Below are 27,855 nucleotides of genomic sequence, written 5' to 3' on the forward strand. Positions count from 1 at the left end.
GGGCTTCGTGAGAGGCGTAGTCCAATGAGGGGCGCGGTCCAATGTGGGGCGGGGCATCCGCTTCACGGGCCGCCATGTTGGCTGTGCTTATGGAGGCCGCCATGTTGGCTGTGCTCGAGGGGGCCGCCATATTGTCTGTGCTTACGGAAACTGCCGTATTGGCTGTGCTCATGGAGGCCGCCATGTTGGTTGTGCTCGCAGTGTCGCCATATTGGCGGTGCTCTTGGGGGTCGCCATGTTGGCTGTGCTCATGGAGGCCGCCATGTTGGCTGTGCTCATTGGGGCCGCCATCTTGCCCGTGCCCCATGGAGGCCGCCATCTTGGGTCCAACCATTCGTTGTCCACAGTGGGGGAGCCCCTTTATTAAGGATTTTTGTGTTCCCCCCAAACACCGCCCCCCCACCCCGTAGCTGGACACGCCCCCCATTCCCGGCCCCCAAAGAACGAGGCCGAGCCGGGCTCTGTCGGTACCGAACTGTACTGGGGACCCCCCCCCCCCGTTAGAGCTGCGGGCTGAGCCCGGGGGGGGCCGCGCCGGGGGCGGGGGGGGCCCCGAAGTCGCCCCCCAGGAAGGGCCCTGCGGGGCCGGGGAAGGGCAGCAGGTGCCCGGACAGCACGAGGGGCCCGAGGGCGAAGAGCGAGGCCGGGTCCTCGGGGGGCGGCTGGGGGGGCGCGGGGGGGGGGAGGGGGGGCCCCGCCGAGGTTTCGGGGACCCCCCCGGGGCCGGCGCCCCCCCCCTGGCGCCGCTTCTTGCCCTTGGCCGAGACCTTGCGGTTGCGGGTCTGGATGCCGTCCTTGCGCATCGTCAGCGGCCGGTTCACCTGGGGAGGGGGATACGGGGTTAAGGGGGTACAAAAGTGGGGGGGGGTCCCCCAAATCTGGGCCAGGGGTCCCCAAACCTGGGAGTGTGTCCCCACATCCGGGCCAGGGGTCCCCAAACCCAGGGCAGGTCCCATAATCCGGGCCAGGGGTCCCCAAACTTGGGGAGGGGGGGGGGAGGGCGGTGGTCCTCAAATCCGGGGGGAGTTCCTGGAAATCCAGAAAGGGGTTCCCAAAATCCAGGAGGGTCCCAAAATCTGGGGGGATTCCCCAAATCTGGGGGAGATCCCCAAATCGGGGGAGGAGGTCCCAAAATCCAGGAGGGTCCCAAAATCTGGGGAGATTCCCCAAATCTGGGCCAGGGGTCCCAAAACGCAGGGGGGGGGGAGAGGGTCTCCAAATCCAGGGTGGTCCCAAAATCCGGGGGAGATCCTGAAATCCGGGGGGATTACCCAGATCCGGGGGGGTCCCAGAAACGGAAGAGGGTCCCCAAATCGGAGGGGGGGCCCCAAAACCTGGAGGGGGGCATCCCCAAATCTGGAGGGATTCCCCAAGTCCAGGTGGGTCCCGAAATCCAGGGGGATTCCCCAAATCCGGGGGAGGGTCCCAAAACCCAGGGGGAAAGGGTCCCCAAATCTGGGGTGGTCCTGTAATCCAGGGGGGGTCCCAAAATCCAGGGAGATTCCCCAGATCTGCGGGGGAGAACCCCAAATCCAGGCTAGTCCCGAAACCTGGAGGAGGCGTCCCCAAATCCGGGGGTGTCCCAAAATCTGGGGAGATTCCCAAAATCTCGGCCAGGGGTCTGGACCTCCCCCAAAGTTCCCACCCCACCCCCAGCACCGACGGACCCCCAAAAATTCCCCCCCGGGCCCCATCACCCCCCTTGACCTGAGGGGATTTGGGGGTTCGCGATGTCCTGGCCTGGTTTTGGGGTGACTCAGGGATGTTTTGGGGCGTTTCAGGGATATTTTAGGATTGTTTTAGGAATATTTTAGGGTCCCTCACCATGTGCAGTTTGTAGTAGAGCCTGCAGGCGTTGCAGACGGGGTGTGGGGTGTTTTAGGGATATTTTGGGGTATCTCAGGGATATTTTGGGGTATTTTGGGGTATTTTAGGGATATTTTGGGGTCTCTCACCATGTGCAGTTTGTAGTACAGCCCGCAGGCGTTGCAGACGGGGTTTGGGGTGTTTTAGGGATATTTTGGGGTATCTCAGGGATATTTTGGGGTGTTTTTGGGATATTTTGGGGTATTTTAGGGATATTTTGGGATATTTTGGGGTATCTCAGGGATATTTTGGGGTATTTTAGGGATATTTTGGGGTCTCTCACCCGGTGCAGTTTGTAGTACAGCCCGCAGGCGTTGCAGACGGGGTGTGGGGTATCTCAGGGATATTTAGGGGTATTTTAGGGATATTTTGGGGTATTTCAGGGATATTTTGGGATATTTTGGGGTATTTTAGGGATATTTTGGGGTATTTCAGGGATATTTTGGGATATTTTGGGGTATCTCAGGGATATTTTGGGGTGTTTTAGGGATATTTTGGGGTATCTCAGGGATATTTAGGGGTATTTTAGGGATATTTTGGGGTATTTCAGGGATATTTTGGGATATTTTGGGGTATTTTAGGGATATTTTGGGGTATTTCAGGGATATTTTGGGATATTTTGGGGTATCTCAGGGATATTTTGGGGTGTTTTAGGGATATTTAAGGATATTTTAGGAATATTTTAGGGTCTCTCACCCAGTGCAGTTTGTAGTAGAGCCCGCAGGCGTTGCAGACGGGGTTTGGGTTATCTCATGGATATTTTGGGGTATCTCAGGGATATTTTGGGGTGTTTTAGGGATATTTTGGGGTATCTCAGGGATTTTTAGGGATATTTAGGGGTATTTCAGGGATATTTTGGGGTGTTTTAGGGATATTTTGGGGTATCTCAGGGATATTTAGGGGTATTTTAGGGATATTTAGGGGTATTTCAGGGATATTTTGGGCTATTTTAGGGATATTTTGGGGTCCCTCACCCGGTGCAGTTTGTAGTACAGCCTGCAGGTGTTGCAGACGGGGTTTGGGATATTTTGAGGGTATTTTACGGATATTTTGGGGTATTTTAGGGATATTTAAGGATATTTTAGGGATATTTTGGGGTCCCTCACCCAGTGCAGTTTGTAGTACAGCCTGCAGGCGTTGCAGACGGGGTGTGGGGTATCTCAGGGATATTTAGGGGTATTTTAGGGATATTTTGGGGTATCTCAGGGATATTTAGGGGTATTTTAGGGATATTTTGGGGTATTTCAGGGATATTTTGGGGTATTTTGGGGTATCTTAGGGATATTTTGGGGTCTCTCACCCTGTGCAGTTTGTAGTGCAGCCCGCAGGCGTTGCAGACGGGGTGTGGGTTATCTCAGGGATATTTTGGGGTATCTCAGGGATATTTTGGGGTATCTCAGGGATATTTTGGGGTATCTCAGGGATATTTAGGGGTATCTCAGGGGTATTCTGGGGTCCCTCACCCGGTGCAGTTTGTAGTACAGCCCGCAGGCGTTGCAGACGGGGTGTGGGGTATCTCAGGGATACTTTGGGGTATCTCAGCGGTATTTTCGGGTATCTCAGGGATATTTTGGGGTAACTCAGGGATATTTTGGGGTATCTCAGGGATATCTAGGGGTATTTAGGGATATTCTGGGGTCCCTCACCCGGTGCAGTTTGTAGTAGAGCCCGCAGGCGTTGCAGACGGGGTCCCCGCGGGGGCTGCGCCTCCACAGCGTGGTGGTGCTGGTCTGGCAGTTGCTGCACACGGTGCCGGCGCGTTTGCTCACCAGCTGCCAACGGGAGAGGGTGAACGGGGGCTTTGGGGGCACTGGGAGGGGGTCTGGGGGGAGCAGAGGGGGTTTGGGGGGGTAAAGGGGATTTGGGGGCACTGGGAGGGGATTGGGGGGCAGTGAGAGGGGAATGGGGGGAGCAGAGTGGGTTTGGGGGGACTCCAAGGGGAGCGGAGGGGATTTGGGGGAGCAGAGCGGGTTTGGGGGCGCTGAGAGGGGATTGGGGGCACTGAGAGGGAATTTGGGGGGTAAAGGGGGTCTGGGGGCACTGAGAGGGGATTTGGGGGCACTGGGAGGGGATTGGGGGCACTGAGAGGAGATTGGGGGGCACAGAGGGGGTCTGAGGGCACTGGGAGGGGTCTGGGGGGGCACTGAGAAGGGGTTGGGGGGGACAGAGGGGTTTGGGGGCACTGGGAGGGGTTTGGGGGGCACAGAGGGGGTCTGGGGGCACTGGGAGGGGTTTGGGGGCACTGGGAGGGGTTTGGGGGGCACAGAGGGGGTCTGGGGGCACTGGGAGGGGTTTGGGGGACTCCAAGGGGATTTGGGGGCACTGAGAGGGGATTTGGGGGTGACAGAGAAGGTTTGGGGTGGATTTGGGGCCATAAGGAGGGGTCTCGCCATAAGGGGAGACTAAAAGAGGATTTGGGGGTGTGTAAGGAGGGGGTTTGGGGGATTTTGGGGTGTCTGGGAGGCTGGATGGGGATTTGGGGGTGTAAGGAAGGTTTGGGGGTATTTGGGAAGGGTTGGGGGGACTAAAAGGAGATTTTGGGGGGATTGAGGGGACTGGGAGGCATTAGAGGGGTATTTGGGGGGGCTTGAGGGAGTTTTGGGGTGTAAGGAGGGGTTTAGGGGAATCTGGGGTCCCAGGGCTGGATTTTGGGTTTCCCAGGTGTATTTTAGGGTCTCTGGGGTGATTTTGGGGTCCCTGGGCATTATTTTGGGGTCCTGGGGGGTTTTGGGGCTGACCAGGTGTATTTTTGGGTTCCCAGGGGTGTTTTTGGGGCCTCGGGGTGTTTTTGGGGTCCCAGGGTGTTTTTGGGCGGTGTTTGGGCTCCCCGGGGTGTATTTGGGGTGCCCAGGGTTATTTGGGGTTCCCAGGGTGTTTTTGGGATCTTTTTGGGGTGTATTTGGGTCCCGGGGTGGTTTTGGGGTGCCCGAGGTGTTTTTGGGGTCCCAGGGTGTGTTTGGGCTCCCGGAGTGTTTTTGGGGTGTTTTTGGGGTGTTTTTGGGGTGCTTTTGGGGTGTCGGGGTCTCACCAGGCGTTTCTTGGGGCGGATGAGGGGCCGGTTGTGCCCGTTGAGCCGGTGGTACAGCCCGCAGGCGTTGCACAGGTAGTGCCCGGTGCCGTCCCTGCGCCACAGCGGCGTCGCCGTCGCCCCGCAGTTCACGCACTCGCGCGCCTCTGCCCAGTACGGACCAGTACGGACCAGTGAGAACCAGTATGGGACAGTACAGAGCCATACAGACCAGTACGGGCCAGTACGGACCAGTGAGAACCAGTACGGACCAGTGAGAACCAGTATGGGCCAGTACGGACCAGTGAGAACCAGTACAGACCAGTAAGAACCAGTACGGACCATTATGGACCAGTACAGACCAGTACGGACCATTATGGACCAGTACAGACCAGTATGGACCAGTACAGACCAGTGAGAACCAGTATGGGCCAGTATGGACCAGTACAGACCATATGGACCAGTACAGACCAATATGGACCAGTGAGAACCAGTATGGGACAGTACAGAGCCATACAGACCAGTACGGGCCAGTACAGACCAGTGAGAACCAGTACAGACCCATACAGACCAGTACAGGCCAACACGGACCAGTACGGACCAGTAAGGACCAGTAAGGACCAGTGTGGGCCAGTGTGGGCCAGTATGGACCAGTACAGACCCATATGGACCAGTACAGACCCATACAGACCAGTACAGACCAGTACAGACCAGTACGGACCAGTACAGACCAGTACAGACCAGTACAGACCCGGCACCACAGCGGCGTCGCCGTCGCCCCGCAGTTCACACACTCGCGCGCCTCTGCCCAGTATGGACCAGTATGGACCAGTGAGAACCAGTACAAACCATTATGGACCAGTACGGACCAATATGGACCAGTACAAACCAGTAAGAACCAGTACAGACCATTATGGACCAGTACAAGCCCACATGGACCACCAGAGCACACAGCCCAGCACCTACCCCCAGTTCCCACACTCTGCCCAGTATAAACCAGTACGGACCAGTATGGACCAGTACAGAACAGTAAACTCCAGTATAAACCAGTACAGACCACTATAGGATATTCTGCACCAGTATAAACCAGTACAGACCACTATAAAATATCCTACACCAGTATAACCAGTACAGACCACTACTGCATATCCTACACCAGTACAAACCAGTACAGACCAGTATAAACCAGCACAGACCACTGTAAGATATCCTGCACCAGTATAAACCAATACAGACCACTATAGAATGTCCTGCACCAGTATAAACCAGTATAGACCAGCATAAACCAGTACAAGCCAACACAAACCAATCTGTGCCCCAGTATGGACCAGTACCAGCTCCACTACAAACCAGTACAACCCCCAGTAAGCTTCCCAGTCCATCCCAGTATGAACCAGTGCCTCCCAGTGAGCCCCACCAGTCCCTCCCAATCCCCTCCCAGTCCCTCCCAGTATATCCCAGTCTCTCCCAGTCCCATTCCCAGTTTATCCCAGTCTATCCCAATTTATCCCAGTTTACCCCAGTATATCCTAGTTTATCCCAGTCCCATTCCCAGTTCATCCCAGTATGTCCCGTTCCCCCCCAGTCCCACTCCCAGTCTATCCCAGTCTATCCCAGTTTGTCCCAGTTCTCCCCATTCCCAGTCCCATTCCCAGCCCCCTAGTTCCCCTCAGTCCCATTCCCAGTTTATCCCAGTCCCAGTCCCAGTTTATCCCAGTATATCCCAGTCCCATTCCCAGTCCTATTCCCAGTATATCCCAGTCCATCCCAATATATCCCATTCCCAGTCCCTCCCAGTCTCTCCCAGTTTATCCCAGTATATCCCAGTTTACCCCAGTTTATCCCATTCCCAGTTTATCCCAGTCCATCCCAGTATATCCCAGTTTATCCCAGTCTCTCCCATTCCCATTCCCAGTCCCATTCCCATTTTATCCCAATCCATCCCAGTTTATCCCAGTATATCCCAGTTTATCCCAGTCCCAGTTTACCCCAGTCCATCCCAGTTTACCCCAGTTTATCCCATTCCCAGTCCCTCCCAGTCCCTCCCAGTTTACCCCAGTCCCTCCCAGTCCCCCCAAGTCCCTCCCAGTTTACCCCAGTCCCTCCCAGTCCCTCCCAGTCCCTCCCAGTCCCTCCCAGTCCCTCCCAGTTTACCCCAGTCCCTCCCAGTCCCTCCCAGTCCCTCCCAGTCCCCCCGCCCCCCCCGCTCTCACCGCAGTTTGGGGGTGCCGGGGGGGGCACTGGGGGGGGTCCCGCCCTGGGGGGGCTCCGGGGCGGCTGCAGCAGCTCCAGGAACCGGGGGGGCTCCGGGGGGGGGGCGGGGGGCCACGAGGGACCCCCCAGAGACCCCCCCTCGGCCCAGGGCACCAGGGACAGCCGGCCTGGGGACACAGGGGACACAGGGGACATTGGGGACATTGGGGACAGTGGGGACATCGGGGACACAGGGGACAGCCGGCCTGGGGACATTGGGGACATCGGGGACATTGGGGACAGTGGGGACACCAGGGATAGCTGGCCTGGGGACACAGGGGACATTGGGGACATTGGGGACATTGGGGACACAGGGGGACATTGGGGACATCGGGGACATCACTGGGGACATTGGGGACACCAGGGACAGCCGGCCTGGGGACACAGGGGGACATTGGGGACATCGGGGACATCGGGGACATCAAAAACAGTGGGGACACAGGGGACATCGGGGACATTAGGGACACCAGGGACAGCCAGCCTGGGGACATTGGGGACATCGGGGACATTGGGGACATTGGGGACACAGGGGACATTGGGGACACCAGGGACAGCGGGCCTGGGGACATTGGGGACATCGGGGACACAGGGGGACATCGGGGACATTGGGGACAGTGGGGACATTGGGGACACAGGGGACATTGGTGACACCAGGGACAGCCGGCCTGGGGACACAGGGGACATTGGGGACATCGGGAACATTGGGGACAGTGGGGACATCGGGGACAGCCGGCCTGGGGACACAGGGGGACATTGGGGACACCAGGGACCCCCCCTCAGCCCAGGGCACCAGGGACAGCCGGCCTGGGGACAGCAGGGACGTCACTGGGGACATTGGGGACAGCGGTGAGGGGTGGCACAGGGGGACACTGGGGACATTGGGGATGGGGCACAGGGACACGTATGGGGACACAGCGGGGACAGAGGGGACACTGGGGACAGGGGGGACGGGGGGACAGAGGGGACAGGGAGGACACAGGTGACACAGGGGTGACAGAGGTGACACAGGGGTGACAGAGGTGACATTGGGGGTGACCCAGGGGTGACACAGGTACAGATGACATGGGGCGACACAGGAGGAGACCCAGGTGACAGAGGTGACACAGGGGTGACCCAGGGGGGCTGACAGAGGTACCCGTGACCCAGGTGACACACAGGTGACACAGGTGACCCAGGGTGACACAGGGGTGACACACAGGTGACACACAGGTGACAGAGGTGACACACAGCTGACACGGGGGGTGACACAAGGGTGACAGAGGTGACACGGGGGTTACCTGGCGCGGGGGGGAGGGGCCCCAGCAGCCCCCCCAGCTCCAGGTGACACACAGGTGACACAGATAACACAGGTAACACACGGGTGACACAGGGGTGACACACGGGTGACACAGGTGACACACAGGTGACACACAGGTGACACACAGGTGACACAGGTGACATACAGGTGACACAGGGGTGACACACAGGTGACACCCAGGTGACACCCAGGTGACACGAGGGTGACACAGATAACACAGGTGACACACAGGTGACACAGGTGTGACACAGAGGCGACACGGGTGACACACGGGTGACACACGGGTGACACCCAGGTGACACAGATAACACAGGTGACACACGGGTGACACCCAGGTGACACGGGGGTGACACACAGGTGACACACAGGTGACACAGATAACACGGGTGACACAGGGGTGACACACGGGTGACACGGGGGTGACACAGGTGACACTCAGGTGACACCCAGGTGACACCCAGGTGACCCGGGGGTGACACACAGGTGACACAGATAACACAGGTGACACACGGGTGACACACAGGTGACCCGGGGGTGACACACAGGTGACACAGATAACACAGGTGACACCCAGGTGACACAGGGGTGACACGCAGGTGACACAGGGGTGACACACAGGTGACACAGGTGTGACACAGAGGTGACACAGGTGACACAGATAACACAGGTGACACACGGATGACACGCAGGTGACACAGATAACACAGGTGACATGCAGGCGACAGAGGTGACACCCAGGTGACACGCAGGTGACACGGGGGTTACCTGGCGCGGGGGGGAGGGGTCCCAGCAGCCCCCCCGGCTCCAGCCCCTCGGGCAGCCCCAGGAACGCTCCGGCCTCGTCCGGGAACGGGGGGGGCCCCTCCGGCCCCCCCAGCGTCACAAACTCCATGGGCACCCCAAAAACGGCACCGGGGGCGCTGCGGAGGGACACCAAATCAGCACCCCAAAAACCCCTGAGGCACCCCAAAAATCCGAAATCAGCACCCCAAAAACCCCAAATCAGCACCCCAAAAACCCGAAATCAGCATCCCAAAATCCCCAAATCAGCACCCCAAAAACGGCACGGGGGGCGGCTGTGGAGAGACACCAAATCAGCACCCCAAAAACCCGAAACCAGCACCCCAAAAACCCCAAAGCAGCACCCCAAAAACCCGAAATCAGCACCCCAAAAACGGCACCGGGGGGTGGCTGTGGAGAGACACCAAAGCAGCACCCCAAAAACCCCAAAGCAGCACCCCAAAAACCCCAAAGCAGCACCCCAAACCCGGCACGGGGGGTGCGTGTGGAAAGACACCAGATCAGCACCCCAAAACCCCTGAGTGACCCCAAATGAGCACCCCAAAAACGGCACGGGGGATGCCTGCAGAGAGAGCCCGGTCAGCACCCCAAAATCCTCAAAGCAGCACCCCAAAAACCCCTGAGGGACCCCAAAGCAGCACCCCAAAATCCTCAAAGCAGCACCCCAAAACAACATGGGGGGGTGGCTGTGGAGTGACCCCGGTCATCACCCTGAAAACCCCAGATCGGCACCCCAAAATCCCCAAAGCAGCACCCCAAAATCCCCAGATCAGCACCCCAAAATCCCCAGATCAGCACCCCTAAAACCCCTGAGGGACCCCAAAACTGGCACGGGGGGGGGGGGGTGCCTGCAGAGAGCCCCCACATCAGCACCCCAAAATCCTGTGGGACCCCAAATCAGCACCCCAAAACCCCAAAGCCCTCAGTGCCAACCACATCAGCACCCCAAAACCCCTGAGTGACCCCAAAACCCCAAAGCCCTCAGTGCCCCCCAAATCAGCCCCTGGACCCCCAGGACCCCAAACTCTCAGGCTGCCCAAAAGGGGATTTGGGGGTCCCCAACCCCTGCGGGTCACAGCCAGCACCCCAAAGTCTCCCCCAGAACCCCTGGGTGCCCCCAAACCCCAAAACCCCCAAACTGGGGGGTCCCGAACCCCAAAATCCCCAATTTGGGGGGTCCTGAGCCCCTGGGAACCCCCAGACCCCAAGAACCCCCAAACCCTGAACACCCCAAACTGGGGACCCCCAAACCCCAAAATCCCCAAACTGGGGGGGTCCCAAACCCCAAAATCCCCAAACTGGGGGGTCCCAAACCCACGGGTGTCTCCCAAACCCCAAAATCCTCAACCCGGGGATCCCAAAACTCCTGGGAACCCCCAAACCCCCGGGTGCCCCCCAACCCCAAAATCCCCAAACTGGGAACCCCCGAACCCCCAAATTCCCAAACCGGGTACCCTCGAACCCCCAAAACCCCAAGCTGGGACCCCCAAACCGGGGGGTACCAAACCCCTGGGCACCCCCAAACCCCAAAACCCCCAAATTGGGGAGTCCTGAACCCCTGGGAACCCCCAGACCCCGAAATCCCTAAACCCTGAACACCCCAAACTGGGGACCCCCAAACCCCCAAATCCCCAGACTGGGGACCCCCAAATGCCCGGGTGCCCCCAAACCCCAAAATCCCCAAACCTGGCACCTGCAAATCCCCAAATCCCCAAACTGGGGGGTCCCAAACCCAAAAGCCCCCAACTGGGAACCCCCAAACCCCCAAACAACAAAATCCCCAAACTGGGGGGTCCCAAACCCTAAAACCCCGAAACTGGGAACCCCCAAACCCCCGGGAACCCCCAAACAACAAAATCCCCGAACCCCAAACCCCCAAACCCCAAAATCCCCAAACTGGGGGGTCCCAAAACCCCTGTGAACCCCCAAACCCCCGGGTGCTCCTGAACCCCAAAATCCCCAAACCGGAACCCCCAAATCCCCTAAATCGGGGTTCCCAAAACCCCTGTGAACCCCCAGACCCTGACCACCCCAAACCCGGGACCCCCAAACCCCAAAATCCCCAAACCAGGGACCCCCAAACCCCAAAATCCCCAAAGTGGGGACCCCAAAGCCCCGAACTGGGGACCCCCCAACCGGGACCCCTAAACCCCTGGGACCCCCGACCCCCAAAACCCCCAAAGCGGGCACCCTCAAACCCCAAAATTCCCAAACTGGGAACCCCGAAATCTCCAAACTGGGGGGGTCCCAAACCCCTGGGAACCCCCAAACCTCTAGGTGCCCCCAAACCCCAAAATTCCCAAACTGGGGATCCCCAAAACCCTGTGTGCCCCCAAACCCCCAAGATCCCCAAACCCCCAAACCGAGAACCCCCAAACCCCAAAATCTCCAAACTGGGGGGGGTCCCCAATCGCAAAAATCCCAAACTGGGGATCCCAAAACTCCCGTGAACCCCCAAACCCCTGGGTGCCCCAAAATCCCCAAACCCCCGGGCACCCCCAAACCCCCAAACTGGGGGGTCCCAAAACCCCTGTGAACCCCCAGACCCTGTCCACCCCAAACTGGGGAACCCCGAACCCCAAAACCCCCAAACTGGGGAACTCCAAACCCCAAAATCCCCAAACTGGGACCCCCAAACCCCGAAACCCCCAAACTGGGCACCCCCAAACCCCGAAACCCCCAAACTGGGGACCCTCGAACCTCAAAATCCCAAAACCAGGGATCCCCAAACCCCAAAATCCCCAAACTGGGGACCCCCAAACCCCTGGGACCCCCAAAATCCCCAAACTGGGAACCCCCAAACCCCAAAGTCGCCAAACTGGGGACCCCCAAACCCCTGGGACCCCCAAAATCCCCAAACTGGGACCCCCAAGCCCCAAAATCCCCAAACTGGGACCCCCCAAACCCCCGGGACCCCCCAAACCCCCAAACCTCCATACTGGGCCCCCCCAACCCCAAAATCCCCGAACTGGGACCCCCCCAAACCCCCGAGTGCCCCCCAAGCTCTCCGGGACCCCCCTGAACCCCCAAACCCGGGGGTCCCTGACCTGGCGCCGCCGTGTCCGTCCCCGTCCCGCTGTCCCCGTCCCGGACAGACAGACGGACACGGGGGGGGGGCTGGGGGGGTGGGAGGGGCTCCAGGACCCCGCCCCTCCCCCCACCCCCCCCCACCTCGGACACCCCAAAATCTGGGGGGGCCCCGGGGGGGTTTGGGGCTCAGAGCTCACCTGGGCCGCGGGACCCCGGGGCCTTTGGGCTTTGGGGGGTTTCGGGGCGCTCTGGGGATTTTGGGGCGCTCTGGGGTTTTGGGGTGCAGCCGGGGGGGCGGTAACGGCCCCGGGGCTGCCGGGGGCTGATAAGGCCTTATCAGATCCTGGGGCCGCGGCGGTTGCTGGGGGGGGGCCGGGCGGGGCCGGGGCCCTTTATCAGCTCCGGCCAGAGCGGGGGCAGGGCCTGAGCGGGGAGGGACACCCCAAAAACGGGGAACGGAACCCCAAAACCAGCGCCCCAAAACCGGACAGACACCCCAAAACCAGCACCCCAAAAACGGGGAACGGAACCCCAAAACCAGCACCCCAAACTGGGGAATGGCACCCCAAAACCAGCACCCCAAAACCGGACAGACACCCCAAAACCAGCACCCCAAACTGGAGAATGGCACCCCAAAACCAAAACCCCAAACTGGGGAATAGCACCCCAAAACCAGCACCCCAAAACCGGACAGACACCCCAAAACCAGCACCCCAAAAACAGGGAATGGCACCCCAAAACCAGCTCCCCAAATTGGAGAATGGCACCCCAAAACCAGCACCCCAAAACCGGACAGACACCCCAAAACCAGCACCCAAAAACAGGGAATGGCACCCCCAAAACCAGCACCCCAAACTGGAGAATGGCACCCCAAAACCAGCACCCCAAAACCGGACAGACACCCCAAAACCAGCACCCCAAAAACAGGGAATGGCACCCCAAAACCAGCTCCCCAAATTGGAGAATGGCACCCCAAAACCAGCACCCCAAAACCGGACAGACACCTCAAAACCAGCACCCCAAACTGGAGAATGGCACCCCAAAACCAGCACCCCAAATTCCACACTGACACCCCAGAGCAGGGGCAGGGCCTGAGCGGGAGGAACACCCCGAAAACGGGGAATGGAACCCCAAAAACGGCACCCCAAAACCGGACAGACACCCCAAAACCAGCACCCCAAATTGGAGAATGGCACCCCCAAATTCCACACTGACACCCCAGAGAGGGGGCAGGGCCTGCGTGGGAGGGACACCCCAAAAATGGGGAATGGAACGCCAAAAACGGGGAATCGAACCCCAAAAACGGCACCCCAAAATCCACACTGACACCCCAGAGAGGGGGCAGGGCCTGCGCGGGGAGGGACACCCCGAAAACGGCAATGGCACCCCAAAATCCACACTGACACCCCAAAAATGGCACCCCAAAAACCGGGATTGGCACCCCAGAGCGGGGGCAGGGCCTGAGCGGGAGGGACACCCCAAAAACCAGGAATGGCACCCCAAAAACCAAGGAGAGACACCCCAAAAACGGCAATGGCACCCCAAAAATGGGGAATGGCACCCCCAAAATCCACACTGACACCCCAGAGCAGAGGCAGGGCCTGTGCGGGGAGGGACACTCCAAAAACGGCACCCCAAAAACTGACAGACACCCCAAAAACGGCAATGGCACCCCAAAACCAGCACCCCAAATTCCACACTGACACCCCAAAAACTGACAGAGACCCCAAAAACCAGCACCTCAAAATGGGGAATGGCACCCCAAAACCAGCACCCCAAATTCCACACTGACACCCCAGAGCGGGGGCAGGGCCTGAGCGGGGACGGACACCCCAAAAATGGGGAATGGAACCCCAAAAACGGCACCCCAAAAATGGGGAGAGACACCCCAAAAATGGGGAATGGAACCCCAAAAATGGCACCCCAAAAATGGGGAGACACCCCAAAAATGGGGAATGGAACCCCAAAAATGGCACCCCAAAACCAGCACCCCAAAAATGGGGCGAGACACCCTAAAAATGGGGAATGGCACCCCCAAATTCCACAGTGACACCCCAAAAATGGGGAATGGAACCCAAAAACCAGCACCCCAAAACCGGCACCTCAAAAATGGGGAATGGAACCCCAAAAATGGGGAATGGAACCCGAAAACGGCACCCCAAAACCAGCACCCCAAAAATGGGGAATGGAACCCCAAAAATGGGGAATGGAACCCAAAAACCAGCACCCCAAAACCGGCACCCCAAAAATGGGGAGAGACACCCCAAAAATGGGGAATGGAACCCCCAAATTCCACAGTGACACCCCAAAAATGGGGAATGGCACCCCAAAAACGGCAATGGCACCCCAAAAATGGGGAATGGCACCCCCAAATTCCACACTGACACCCCAGAGCAGGGGCAGGGCCTGGGGAAGGGACACCCCAAAACCGGCAATGGCACCCCAAAAACGGCACCCGAAAAACGGGGAGAGACACCCCAAAAACGAGGGGACAGCCCAAAAGCGGGAATGGAACCCCCAAATTCCACACTGACACCCCAAAACTGGGAATGGCACCCCAAAACTGGAGGGGAACCCCAAAGCTGGGGAGTGACACCTTCAATGCCACACTGGCACCCCAAATTCAGAACTGGCACCCCAAATTTCAGGGCTTTTACCCCAATATCAGGGCCTGACACCCCAAATTTCAGGGATTTCAGCACAAACTTCAGGGGCTTTCAGCCTCAAATTTGAAGTTTTCAGCTCGAAATTTGCAATTTTCAGTCCGAAAGTTATTTTTTCCAGCACCGAAATTGGGGGTTTGAACTGAAAATTTGGCATTTTTAGCCCCAAAATTTGAGGTTTCGAGGGAAAAAAAAAAAAAAAAAAAAAAGGATTTTCAGCCTAAAATTTGTCAGTTTGGGCCAAAAGTGAGGTTTGCAGCATGAAATTTGAGGCTGTCAAGTAAAAATTTGGGATTTTTGGCCTCAAATTCACTTTTTTCAGCAGCAAAACGGGGATTTTGAGCCCAAATTTGGGCATTTTTAGTCCTCAATAAACCCAAAAAAGAGAATTATTGAGGGAAAAATTGAGTTGGGAGCAACAAATTTTGAATTTCAGGGTAAAATTCAGGTTTTTAAACCTAAAGTTTGAGATCTTTGGACCAAAGTTCAGGATTTCCAGTCTAAAATTTGAGGTTTCAGGGTAAAATTCAGCATTTTCAGCCAAAGTTTGGGATTTTCAGCCTGGAATTCACAGTGTTGGCATCAAAACGGGGATTTTCAGGCCTAATTTCATTTTTCTGGTAACAATTCAGGGAATTTCAGCCCCAAATTTTGCATTTTTAGGACACAAAATTGGGGATTTCAGGAGAAATGGAGCTGAGTCCCAAACCTGGGTGGTTTTACCCTGAAACGAGGAAATTTTATCTAAAATTGTTAAATCCATTCCCAGATTGGGGCTTTCAAACACCAAAATGAAAATTTTCACCTTAATAACAGAACTTGGAGATTTCTTTGGTCCAAAATTCTCATTTTCGGCACCAAAGTCAGGCTTTTTATCCCAAATTTGGTATTTTCTGCCCCAAAATCGGAAATTTTCAACCCAAAATCGGAATTTTCAGCCTGAAACTTCTATTGCCAGCCCCAAAAATTGGATGTTTCAGCTCAAAATTACAAATTTCAACCCAAAATTCACAATCCTCATCCAAAATTATAAGTTTTAACCCAAAACTGGGAGATTTAATCTAAATTTGGGGGTTTCAAGGTAAAGCTGAAAATTTTCAATCATAGAACCAAGAATTTGCAGCCTGAAGTTGGGGATTTTTGAACAAAACTCAGCAATTTTCACCCTAAGACTGAACGTTTTCTGCCCCACATTTCCAAGCCCCAAAATGAAGATTTTTTTGTTCTCCTCACCTGAGATTTGGGCTCAAATCTGGAGGTTTTGGGTCCAACCTGGGCGGTTTCCATCTCCTGCTGCAGCTCCGGCCCCAAATCCGAGGTTTTCACCCCAAATCCGAGGTTTTCACCCCAAATCCGAGGTTTCCACCCCAAATCTGAGGTTTCCACCCCAAATCCAAAGTTTTCACCCCAAATCCGGGGTTTCCACCCCAAATCCGAGGTTTTCACCCCAAATTCAAGGTTTCCACCCCAAATTCAAAGTTTTCACCCCAAATCCGAGGTTTCCACCCCAAATCGGGGGTTTTGGTTGGATTTTCCCCAGTTTTGCTGCTCCTGAGGGCGCTGGTTTGGGGCTGGGGTCTCCCCAAATTTGGGGGGGTCCCCTGGGGGGTGGGGAGGGGTCCCAGAGCCCCCCGGGGTCCCCCAAAATGGGGAGGGGGCATCGATGGGGGGGGCAGGGGTGTCCATCGGGGGGTCCCCAAGTTTGGGGAGGGGTCCCGCAGCCCCATGGGGGGGCAATGGGGGTCTCGCAGGCTGCTGGGAGTCAGGGGGGTCCTCAAGTTCGGGGGGACAGTGTGGGGGTCCCCCAGGGTCCCCCAAACTGGGGAGGGGTCCCACAGCCCCGTGGGGGGGTCGGTGTGGGTCAGTGGGGCTGCCCCAAGCTGGGGAGGGGTCTCAGGAGCCCCTCAGGCGGGGGAGGGGTCCCAGGGGTCCCCCCCATATTGGGGAGGGGTCCCAGAGCCCCACAGGGGGGCAGTGGGGAGGGGTCAGTGGGGGTCCCCCAGAATAGGGAGGGGTCTTGGGGATCCCCCGAGCTGGGGAGGGGTCCCACAGGATGGGGGTGTCAATGGGGGTCCCCCATGCTGGGGAGGGGTCCCAGGGCCCCGCTGGGGGGCTTTGGGGGGGGTCTCAGGGGTCCCTCACATTGGGGAGGGGTCCCAGGGCCCCTGGGGGTGTCAGTGCAGGGTTGGGGGTGTCAGTGGGGGTCCCTCAGGGGTCCCCAATATCGGGCAGGGGTCTCAGGGCCCCGGGGGGTGTCAGTGGGGGTCCCTCACATTGGGGAGGGGTCTCAGGGCCCCTGGAGGTCCCTCAGGGGTCCCCAATATCGGGCAGGGGTCCCAGGGCCCCGCGGGGGGGGGGCAGTGCAGGGCTGGGGGTCCCTCAGGGCTCCCCCATTTTGGGGAGGGGTCCCAGGGCCCCGCGGGGGGGGGCAGTGCAGGGCTGGGGGTCCCTCAGGGCTCCCCCATTTTGGGGAGGGGTCCCAGGGCCCCGCGGGGGGGCAGCTCCAGCGCCGTGTCCAGGCTGAACTCGGGGGGCTGCCGGGGCCCCCCCGGGGGCGGGGGGGGGCTCAGCTCCTGCGGCCCGAAGAAGAAGGGGTGCAGCAGGGCCTGGGGGAGGGGAGGGGGCGTCAGGGGGGCCGGGACCCCCAATGCCCCAGTGCCCCAGTGCCCCCATTGCCCCATTGCCCCAGTGCCCCATTCCCCCAGTGCCCCCAGTGCCCCCCATTCCCCCAGTGCCCCCAGTGCCCCAGTGCCCCCAGTGCCCCCAGTGCCCCCCATTCCCCCAGTGCCCCCAGTGCCCCCAGTCCCTCCCAGTGCCCCAGTGCCCCAGTGCCCCCAGTGCCCCCATTGCCCCCAGTGCCCCCAGTGCCCCCAGTCCCTCCCAGTGCCCCCAATGCCCCAGTGCCCCAGTGCCCCCAGTGCCCCCATTCCCCCAATGCTCCCAGTGCCCCCAGTCCCTCCCATTCCCCCAGTGCCCCCAATGCCCCAGTGCCCCCAGTGCCCCATTCCCCCAATGCCCCCAGTGCCCCCCAGTCCCTCCCAGTCCCTCCCAGTCCCTCCCAGTCCATACCTGGTGTGCCCGGGGCCGCAGCCGTGCCCGGTACCGCAGCAGCTGCTGCAGCAGGTCCAGCGCAGCGGGGTCAGCGCCCGGCACCAGCAGCTGCAGCGGCGGCGCCGCCAGCGGCCGGAACCGCAGCTTGGGGAAATCCGGCAGCTGCGACAGCTCCTGGGGAACAGGGACCGGCGTGAACCAGTACGGACCAGTATAAACCAGTATGGACCAGTATGGAACTGTATAAACCTGTATGGACCTGAATAAACTGGCATAAACCAGTATAGACCAGTATAGACCACTATGGACCAGCACAGACCAGTACAGACCCACGGCCGGACCCACAGCTTGGGGAAATCCGGCAGCTGCGACAGCTCCTGGGGAACAGGGACCGGCGTGAACCAGTACGGACCAGTATAAACCAGTATGGACCAGTATGGAACTGTATAAACCTGGATGGACCTGCACAAACCAGTGTGGGCCAGTATAAACCAGTATAAACCAGCACAGACCAGTACAGACCCACGGCCGGACCCGCAGCTTGGGGAAATCCGGCAGCTGCGACAGCTCCTGGGGGGACAGGAGCCAGTGTGAACCAGTACGGACCAGTATAAACCAGTATGGACCCGTATAAACTAGCATAAACCAGTATAGACCAGTATGGACCAGCATGGGCCAGTACAGACCCATGGGTGGAGCTGCAGCTCAGGGAAACCGGGCAGCTCCGAGAGCTCCTGCAGGGACAGGAAACGGTATGAAGCAATGTGCACCAGTATGGACCAGTATAAACCAGTATGGACCAGTATAGACCAGCACAAAGCAGTATGGACCAGCGTGGACCAGTATAAACCAGTATGGATCAGTATGGACCAGCAAAAACTAGTACGGTCCACTATAGGCCAATATGGATCAGTATAAACCAGTGTGGGCCAGTATAAACCAGTATAAACCAGTACAAACCAGTGCAGGTCAGTACAGACCCGCAGCCGGACCCGCAGCTTGGGGAAATCCGGCAGCTCCTGGGGGGACAGGAACCAGTGTGAACCAGTCCGGACCAGTATGGACCAGTATAAACCAGTATAGAGCAGTATAGACCAGTATAGACTGGTGTGGGCCAATGTGGGCCAGTGCATAGCCAGTATGAACCAGTATGGACCAGTGCAGGCTAGGGTAAACCAGTAAAGACCAGTACGGGCCAGTGTAAACCAGTAAAGACCAGTATGGGCCAGTGTAAACCAGTAAAGACCAGTATGGGCCAGTGTAAACCAGCATAGACCAATATAAATCAGTATAATCCAGTGTAGACCAGTGTAAACCAGTACGGGCCAGTACGCCCCAGTACAAACCAGTATAAACAACCCCAGACCAGCATGCACTACTTACAGCAGTACAAACCACCATGAACCAGTATAAACCAGTACAGACCAGTATAAACCAGCGCAGACCAGTACAAACCACTATAAACCAGTGCAGGCCAGCATGGGCCAGCACAGACCAGTACAGGCCAATATAAATCAGTACAAACCAGTGCCTACCAGTACAAACCAGTGCCGACCAGTACAAACCAGTGCCGACCAGTATAAACCAGTGCCGACCAGTATAAACCAGTGCCGACCAGTACAAACCAGTGCCGACCAGTACAAACCAGTGCCGACCAGTATAAACCAGTGCCGACCAGTATAAACCAGTGCCGACCAGTACAAACCAGTGCTGACCAGTATGCACTAGTATAAACCAGTCCAAACCGGTATACGCCACTCATACCAGTACGCACAACTACGGACCAGCACAGACCAGTATAAACCAGTATAACCTAACGCACGGCAACACGTACCAGTACAAACCAGTATAAACCAGCACACACCAGCACGCACTGGTGCAAACCACTATGGACCAGCTTAAACCAGTACAGACCAGTATAAACCAGTACAGACCAGTATAAACCAGTGCACACCAGGGCCTCCCAGTGCCCCTCCTGCCCCTCTCCCAGTTTCTCCGCCAGTGCTCCCAGTGCCCCTTTCCCAGTGCTCCCAGTGCTCCCAGTGCTCCTTTCCCAGTGCTCCCAGTCCCTCCCAGTGCTCCCAGTGCTCCCAGTGCTCCTTTCCCAGTGCTCCCAGTGCTCCCAGTGCCCCTTTCCCAGTGCTCCCAGTGCTCCCAGTCCATCCCAGTGCTCCCAGTGCTCCCAGTCCCTCCCACTACCAGCCAGTCCCTGGGGCTGGGTGTTCCCAGTGCCCTCAGCACACAGCAGAGCTGCTCCCAGTCCCTCCCAGCGCTCCCAGTGCTCCCAGTGCCCCTTTCCCAGTGCTCCCAGTCCATCCCAGTCCCTCCCAGTGCTCCCAGTCCCTCCCAGTCCATCCCAGTCCCTCCCAGTCCCTCCGAGTGCTCCCAGTCCCTCCCAGTCTCTCCCAGTCCCTCCCAGTCTCTCCCAGTCCCCCCAAGTCCCTCCCAGTCCCTCCCAGTCTCTCCCAGTCCATCCCAGTCCATCCCAGTCCCTCCCAGTCCCTCCCAGTCTCTCCCAGTCCATCCCAGTCCATCCCAGTCCCTCCCAGTCCCTCCCAGTCTCTCCCAGTCCATCCCAGTCCATCCCAGTCCCTCCCAGTCCCTCCCAGTCCCTCCCAGTGCTCCCAGTCTCTCCCAGTCCCTCCCAGTCCCTCCCAGTCTCTCCCAGTCCCCCCAAGTCCCTCCCAGTCCCTCCCAGTCTCTCCCAGTCCATCCCAGTCCCTCCCAGTCTCTCCCAGTCCATCCCAGTCCCTCCCAGTGCTCCCAGTACCGGCCAGTCCCTGGCGCTGGGCGTTCCCAGTGCCCTCAGCACGCAGCAGAGCTGCTCGATGTCGTTCTCCCCCGGGAACAGCGGCGACAGCGTCAGCAGCTCCCCGAAAATGCAGCCCACGGCCCTGGGGGGACCCCAAAATCCCACAGGGATCCTCAAAACCCCAAAGGGACCCCGAAACCCCAAAGGGACCCCCGAAATCCCAAAGGGACCCCGAAATCCCAAAGGGATCCCCGAAATCCCAAAGGGACCCCGAAATCCCAAAGGGACCCCCAAAATGCCACAGGGACCCCGAAATCCCAAAGGGATCCCCAAAATCCCAAAGGGACCCCGAAATCCCAAAGGGACCCCCAAAATGCCACAGGGACCCCGAAATCCCAGGGGATTCCCCAAAGTCCAGGAGGACACCCCAAAATCCCAAAAGACACCCCAAAATCCCAAAAGACACCCCAAAATCTCAGTGGACACCCCAAAATCTCAGTGCACACCCCAAATCCCAGGGGACACCCCGGCATCAAAGGCAGACCCAGAATCACAGCGTGGGGGAATGGGGGGATCTACAAAACTCAAAGGGGGGACCCCAAAACCAAACAGGGCTGGACAAGGGGTGAGTGGGGACCCCAAGACCCTGGGAAGGACCCCCAAAAATCCCGGGGGAGCCCCGAAATCCCGGGGGGACCCGCAAAATCCCAGGGGATCCTTAAAATCCCAAGAGATCCCCAAAACCCAGGGGGACACCCCTAAATCCGTATGGGACGCCTCAAAAACCCAGGGTGACGCCCCAAAGTCCCCAGGGGACACCCCAAAATCCCAGGGTGTCCCCCAAATGCTAAAGTGATCCCCAAATCCCAGAGGGAACCCCCAAAATCCCACAGGGACCCCCCCCCCCAAAATCCAGGGGATCCCCAAACCCCACAGGGACCCCCCTGCTCCCGGGGGATCTCCACAATCCCACAGGGATCCCCCAAATCCCACAGGGACACCCCAAAACCCCACAGGGACACCCCCAATCCCAGCAGATCCCAAGATCCCCAAAATTCCCACAGGGACACCCAAAATCCAGTGGGACACCCCAAAATCCCATGGAGACACCTCTAACAATCGAGGGTGACACCCCAAAATGCCAGGGGATCCCCAAAATCCCAGAGGGATCCCCAAAATCCCGGGGGGACACCCCAAAATCCCAGGGGATCCCTCCAAAATCCAGGGGATCCCCAAAATCCCACGGGGACACGCTCAAAACACCAAGGGATCCCCAAAATCTCATGGGGACACCCCTAAAAGTCAAGGATAACACCCCAAAATCCCTCAGGAGCCCCCAAAATCGAGGATAAGAGCCCAAAATCCCATGGGGACCCCCAAAAATCAAGGGGATCCCCCATAATCCCACAGGGACCCCCAAAATCAAGGGGAACACCCCCAAATCCCATGGGGACCCACAAAAATCTCAGGGGACCCCCAAAATCCCAGGGGGACACTGAGGCACCAAAGGCAGACCCGGAATTGCAGGGTGGGATCCACAAAACTCAAAGGGGGGGCCCCAAATCCCTGGGAGAGACCCCAAAATCCCAGGGGGACACCCCAAAATCCCATGTGGACCCCAAAATCCCATGTGGACCCCCCAAAATCCCAGGGGGACACCCCAAAATCCCAGGGGGACACCCCAAAATATCACCAGAAATCCAGGGGATTCAGAAAACCCCACAGAGACCCCCAAAACCCCACAGGGACCCCCCCAAAATCCCAGAGGGATCCCCAAAACCCCACAGGGACCCCCAAAACCCCACAGGGACCCCCACAAAATCCCAGAGGGATCCCCAAAACCCCACAGGGACCTCCCCCCAAAATCCCGGGGGGACACCCCAAAATCCCATGTGGACCCCAAAATCCCAGGGGGACACCCCAAAATATCACCAGAAATCCAGGGGATTCAGAAAACCCCACAGGGACCCCCAAAACCCCACAGGGACCCCCCAAACCCCACAGGGACCTCCCCCCAAAATCCCGGGGGGACCCCCCAAAATCCCAGGGGACCCCCCCAAACCGCGGGCACTCACCACAGATCCACGCCCTCGTCGTAGTGCCGGGCGCCGTAGAGCAGCTCGGGGGCTCGGTACCACCTGCACACGGGGGGGTCAGGGGGCGCCCCCGGATCTTGGGGGTACACCCCGGCCTCCCCAGAGGGGGGGGACACCCCAAAATCGGTACCTGGTGGCCACCTGGTGGCTGTAGGGGCGCCCCGAGGGGGGGCCCAGCACCCGCGCCAGCCCGAAATCCGCCAGCTTGAGGCGCCCGGCGCTGTCCAGCAGCAGATTGGCCGGCTTGAGGTCCTGCACCCCAAAATCGCCATCAGGGGGGACCCCAATGCTTGGGGAACCCCCCTAAACCGGGAACACCCACAGATTGGCCGGCTTGAGGTCCTGCACCCCAAAATCGCCATCAGGGGGGACCCCAATGCTTGGGGAACCCCCCTAAACCGGGAACACCCACAGATTGGCCGGCTTGAGGTCCTGCACCCCAAAATCGCCATCAGGGGGGACCCCAATGCTCGGAGAACCCCCCCTAAACTGGGAACAGCCCCGGATTGGCCGGCTTGAGGCCCTGCACCCCAAAATCGCCATCAGGGGGGACCCCAATGCTCGGAGAACCCCCCTAAATCAGGAACAGCCCCGGATTGGCCGGCTTGAGGCCCTGCACCCCAAAATCGCCATCAGGGGGGACCCCAATGCTCGGAGAACCCCCCCTAAACCGGGAACAGCCCCGGATTGAGGGTATTGGGGCGTCCGCCTCGATTTTGGGGTGCCCCAGCACTTCCAACCCCTGCAGATATTGGGGTACCCCTCAGGTGCCCACCCTGGTTTTGGGGTGTCCTGCAGCCTTTCCCCCGCCCTGATTTTGGGGTTCCCCCCCCCCAATTTTGGGGCGCCCACCTTGGTTTTGGGGTGTCCTGCAGCTGTCTGAGCCTCCCCCTGCCCTGGTTTTGTGGTGTCCCCCAATTTTGGGGTGCCCTAACACTTTCAATCCTCCCTGTGCAGATATTGGGGTCCCCCCATGTGCCCAACTCTGGTTTTGGGGTGTCCTGCAGCTGTCTGAGCCTGCCCCCATTTTGGGGCGCCCCCCTCGATTTTGGGGTGCCCCTAGGACTCTCACCCCCCCTGCAGATATTGGGGTACCCCCAGTGCCCAACTCAGTTTTGGGGTGTCCTGCAGCTGCCTGAGTCTCCCCCTGCCCCGATTTTGGGGTCCCACACCCAGTATTGGGGTGCCCACCCCAATTTTGGGGTTCCTCACACCATTTTTGGGGCCCCCTACCCCATTTTCGGGGTCCCTCACCCTGTGCAGCAGGCGCTGGCCATGCACATGGCCCAGCCACCCCATTTTTGGGGTCCCCTATCCCACTTTTGGGGGTCTCTCACCCCATTTTCTGGGTCCCCAATCCCATTTTCGGGGTCCCCAATCCCATTTTCAGGGTCCTTCACCCCATTTTTGGGGTCCCTCACCCCATTTTTGGATTCCCTTATCCCATTTTCGGGGTCCCTCACCCTGTGCAGCAGGTACTGGCTGTGCACATGGCCCAGCCCCCCATTTTTGGGGTCCCCATTCCCATTTTTGGGGTCCCCAACCCGGTTTTGTGGTCCCCAGTCCCATTTTCGGGGTCCCCAATCCCGTTTTTGGGGTCCCCAGTCCCGTTTTCGGGGTCCCCAATCCCATTTTCGGGGTCCTCAATCCCGTTTTTGGGGTCCCCAGTCCCATTTTCGGGGTCCCCAATCCCGTTTTCGGGGTTCCCAATCCCGTTTTCGGGGTCCCCAATCCCATTTTCGGGGTCCCCAGTCCCGTTTTCGGGGTCCCCAATCCCGTTTTCGGGGTGCCCAGTCCCATTTTTGGGGTCCCTCACCCATTTTTGGGGTCCCCAGTCCCATTTTCGGGGTCCCCAATCCCGTTTTCGGGGTGCCCAGTCCCGTTTTCGGGGTCCCCAGTCCCATTTTTGGGGTCCCTCACCCATTTTTGGGGTCCCAGTCCCATTTTCGGGGTCCCCAGTCCCGTTTTCGGGGTCCCCAATCCCGTTTTCGGGGTCCCCAGTCCCATTTTTGGGGTCCCTCACCCATTTTCGGGGTCCCCAATCCCATTTTCGGGGTCCCCAGTCCCGTTTTTGGGGTCCCCAGTCCCGTTTTCGGGGTGCCCAGTCCCATTTTTGGGGTCCCCAATCCCGTTTTCGGGGTGCCCGGTCCCGTTTTCGGGGTCCCCAGTCCCATTTTTGGGGTCCCCCGTCCCATTTTTGGGGTCCCTCACCCATTTTCGGGGTCCCCAATCCCGTTTTCGGGGTGCCCGGTCCCGTTTTCGGGGTGCCTCACCCTGTGCAGCAGGCGCTGGCCGTGCACGTGGCCCAGCCCCCGCAGGGTCATGGCCAGCAGGGCCCTCACCCGGGCCGGGGGCAGCGGGGCCGGGGCCGCCCGCAGGAGCCCCCCCAGGTCCCCAACGAGCAGCTCCAGGGCCAGAACCACGGCGGGGCCCTGGGCAAAGGCGGCCCGGAGCCGGATCACCTGTGGGGACAGGGACAGTGACACAGTGACACAGGGACAGTGACAGTGACAGTGACAGTGACACAGTGACAGTGACACAGTGACAGTGACAGTGACAGTGACAGTGACACAGTGACAGTGACAGTGACACAGTGACAGTGACACAGTGACAGTGACAGAACCACGGCGGGGCCCTGGGCAAAGGCGGCACGGAGCCGGATCACCTGTGGGGACAGGGACAGTGACACAGTGACAGTGTGACAGTGACAGTGACAGTGACACAGTGACAGTGACACAGTGACAGTGACACAGTGACAGTGACAGTGACACAGTGACAGTGACAGTGACACAGTGACGCAGTGACAGTGACAGAACCACGGCGGGGCCCTGCGCGAAGGCGGCCCGGAGCCAGATCACCTGTGGGGACAGTGACAGTGACAGTGACACAGTGACAGTGACAGAACCACGGCAGGGCCCTGGGCAAAGGTGGCCTGGAGCCGGATCACCTATGGGGACAGTGACAGTGACACAGTGACAGTGACACAGTGACAGTGTGGCAGTGACACAGGGACAGTGACACAGTGACAGTGACACAGTGACAGTGACACAGTGACAGTGACACCGCAGGGCCCTGCGCGAAGGCGGCCCGGAGCTGGATCACCTGTAGGGACAGGGACAGTGACACAGTGACAGTGACAGTGACACAGTGACACAGTGACAGTGACAGTGACACAGTGACAGAACCACAGTGGGGCCCTGGGCGAAGGCGGCCCGGAGCCGGATCACCTGTGGGGACAGGGACAGTGACACCCCGGACAATGACACCTGGGCAAAGGCAACCCTGAGCTGGATCATCTGTGGGGACAGCAGGGCACTTCAGGGGACAGTAACACATGGGACAGTGGGGGACAGTGGCACCTGGGACAGCAGGGGACAGTGACACCTGGGCAAAGGCAGCCTGGAGCCGGATCACCTGCAGGGGGACAGGAGTGGGGACATCCGGGGACAGCAGGGGGACATCACCAGGGACAGCGGGATTGGAGCTGGATCACTTGTGGGGACAGTGGGGACATCAGGAACGCTGGGGACACCAGGGGTAGCGATACCTGGGGGGACACCGACAGTGGAGTCGGATCATCTGCGGGGACAATGGGGGGACAGTGACACCTGGGGAGGAGAGTGACACCTGGGGGGGACAGTGGAGACATCAGCGGGGACAGTGGGGACAGCAGGGGAACAGCAAGGGGACATCAGCGGGGACATCAGTGGGGACAGCAAGACTGGAGCCGGATCACCTGCAGGGACATCAGGGGAGCTTCAGGGGACAGAGGGGGGACATCACTGGGGACAGCAGGGACAGCAAGGGGACATCAGCAGGGACAGCAGGACTGGAGCTGGATCACCTGTGGGGACAGCGGGGGGACAACAATGGGGGACATCCAGCAGCGATGTCAGTGGGGACGTGGGGAACATTGGGGACACCGGGGGCAGTGACACCTGCAGGGGACACTGGGGACGGTGACACCGGCATTGGAGTGGGCTCAGCTGGGGGAGGGGACACCGCGGGGACACGGGGGGAACACGGGGACCCTACAGAAGGGGGGAACCCTGAGCTGGGGGGACCAAAACTGGGGGGCACGGGGGGGCCTTGTGGGGACACCAGGACTGTGGGGAGACGGGGACCCCACGCGTTGCGGGGGGACACCGAGACGGGCTCGGGGGGCTCCGGGGACTCGAGGGGGGCACCAGGGACTATGAGAGGGCACCGAGATGGGCGCGGGGGGCTCCGGGGACTCGAGGGGGGCACCTCGGACTTGGGGGCACCAGGGACTATGGGGGGGGGCACAAGGGACTATGGGGGGCACCAGGGACTATGAGGGGGCACCGAGAGGGGCTCGGGGGAGGCACCGAGTACTCGGGGGAACAACAGGGACTCGGGGGGCCCCGGATTTGGGTGCACGGGGTGGGTGGGGGCTCACTCACATGGGGGTGGGCCTCCATCTCGCGCAGGGCTTTGATCTCGCGCAGGGTCTGCGGGGGCAGCCCCTCCTCGGGGCGCCGCAGCGGAACCTTCTTGAGGGCCACCAGCTCCCCGGTCTGGGGGGACACGGGGGGTCAGGGAGGCCCCGCCGGGCCGCGTTACCGACCCCCGGCCCCCGGCCCCCGGTGCCCGGTCCCACCTCGCGGTGCTTGGCCTTGAACACGACGCCGTGCGCGCCCTCCCCGATGCGGCCCAGCACGATGTACTGCTCCATGCCGCGGGGCATTGTGGGCCGGCTCCGTCCTCCACCGCCCCACACTGCCCCGCGCTGAGCCCGCCGCACCTGGTTGCCATGGAGATAGGCCCCGCCCCTGACAACCAGCCCTGGCAACAGCCAATAGCGCCCCGCTCTGCGCAATGAGGCCCCTCCCCTAGCAACGCGCACCCTAGCAACAGGCCACGCCCCTAGCATGCATCAGTACATCCTAACAAACCCCGCCCCTAGCAACCCGGTCAGGCCCCGCCCCTAGCAACGCAACGGTCCCTAGCAACACGGGCCAGACCCCGGCAATGAGGCCCCGCCCATAGCAACGGGACACCGCCCCTTAGCAACCTGG

The 27,855-nt window shown here is 59.5% G+C and overlaps 2 protein-coding genes across 4 annotated transcripts; both read right to left on the reverse strand.

Annotated features, from left to right (window-relative positions):
- Positions 1–351: 351 nt before the first annotated feature.
- GATA1 (GATA binding protein 1) lies at positions 352–16,389 on the reverse strand. 3 transcript variants are annotated; one of them, XM_058822418.1, is made up of 6 exons: positions 16,151–16,389; positions 9,189–9,343; positions 7,087–7,254; positions 4,895–5,040; positions 3,513–3,638; positions 352–821 (listed from the first exon to the last, which is right to left on the reverse strand). In XM_058822418.1, exons 2-6 carry the CDS (start codon positions 9,313–9,315, stop codon positions 501–503), a joined length of 888 nt encoding a protein of 295 aa, XP_058678401.1. In that variant the 5' UTR covers positions 9,316–9,343; positions 16,151–16,389; the 3' UTR covers positions 352–500. The 3 variants fall into 3 exon arrangements, with proteins under 3 accessions (XP_058678401.1, XP_058678399.1, XP_058678400.1); XM_058822416.1 differs by lacking the exon at positions 16,151–16,389 and adding an exon at positions 12,452–12,597; XM_058822417.1 differs by lacking the exon at positions 16,151–16,389 and adding an exon at positions 12,272–12,339.
- On the reverse strand, positions 12,591–27,512 carry CDK20 (cyclin dependent kinase 20). The gene is made up of 9 exons (XM_058822295.1): positions 27,438–27,512; positions 27,241–27,354; positions 25,090–25,278; positions 22,947–23,068; positions 22,796–22,858; positions 20,739–20,862; positions 17,987–18,142; positions 17,404–17,523; positions 12,591–12,677 (listed from the first exon to the last, which is right to left on the reverse strand). The coding sequence occupies exons 1-9, from the start codon at positions 27,510–27,512 to the stop codon at positions 12,591–12,593; spliced, it is 1,050 nt and encodes a 349-aa protein (XP_058678278.1).
- Positions 27,513–27,855: the final 343 nt, after the last annotated feature.

The sequence above is a fragment of the Ammospiza caudacuta genome, chromosome 32 (genome assembly GCF_027887145.1).
Source record: "Ammospiza caudacuta isolate bAmmCau1 chromosome 32, bAmmCau1.pri, whole genome shotgun sequence".
NCBI classification, from domain to species: domain Eukaryota; kingdom Metazoa; phylum Chordata; class Aves; order Passeriformes; family Passerellidae; genus Ammospiza; species Ammospiza caudacuta.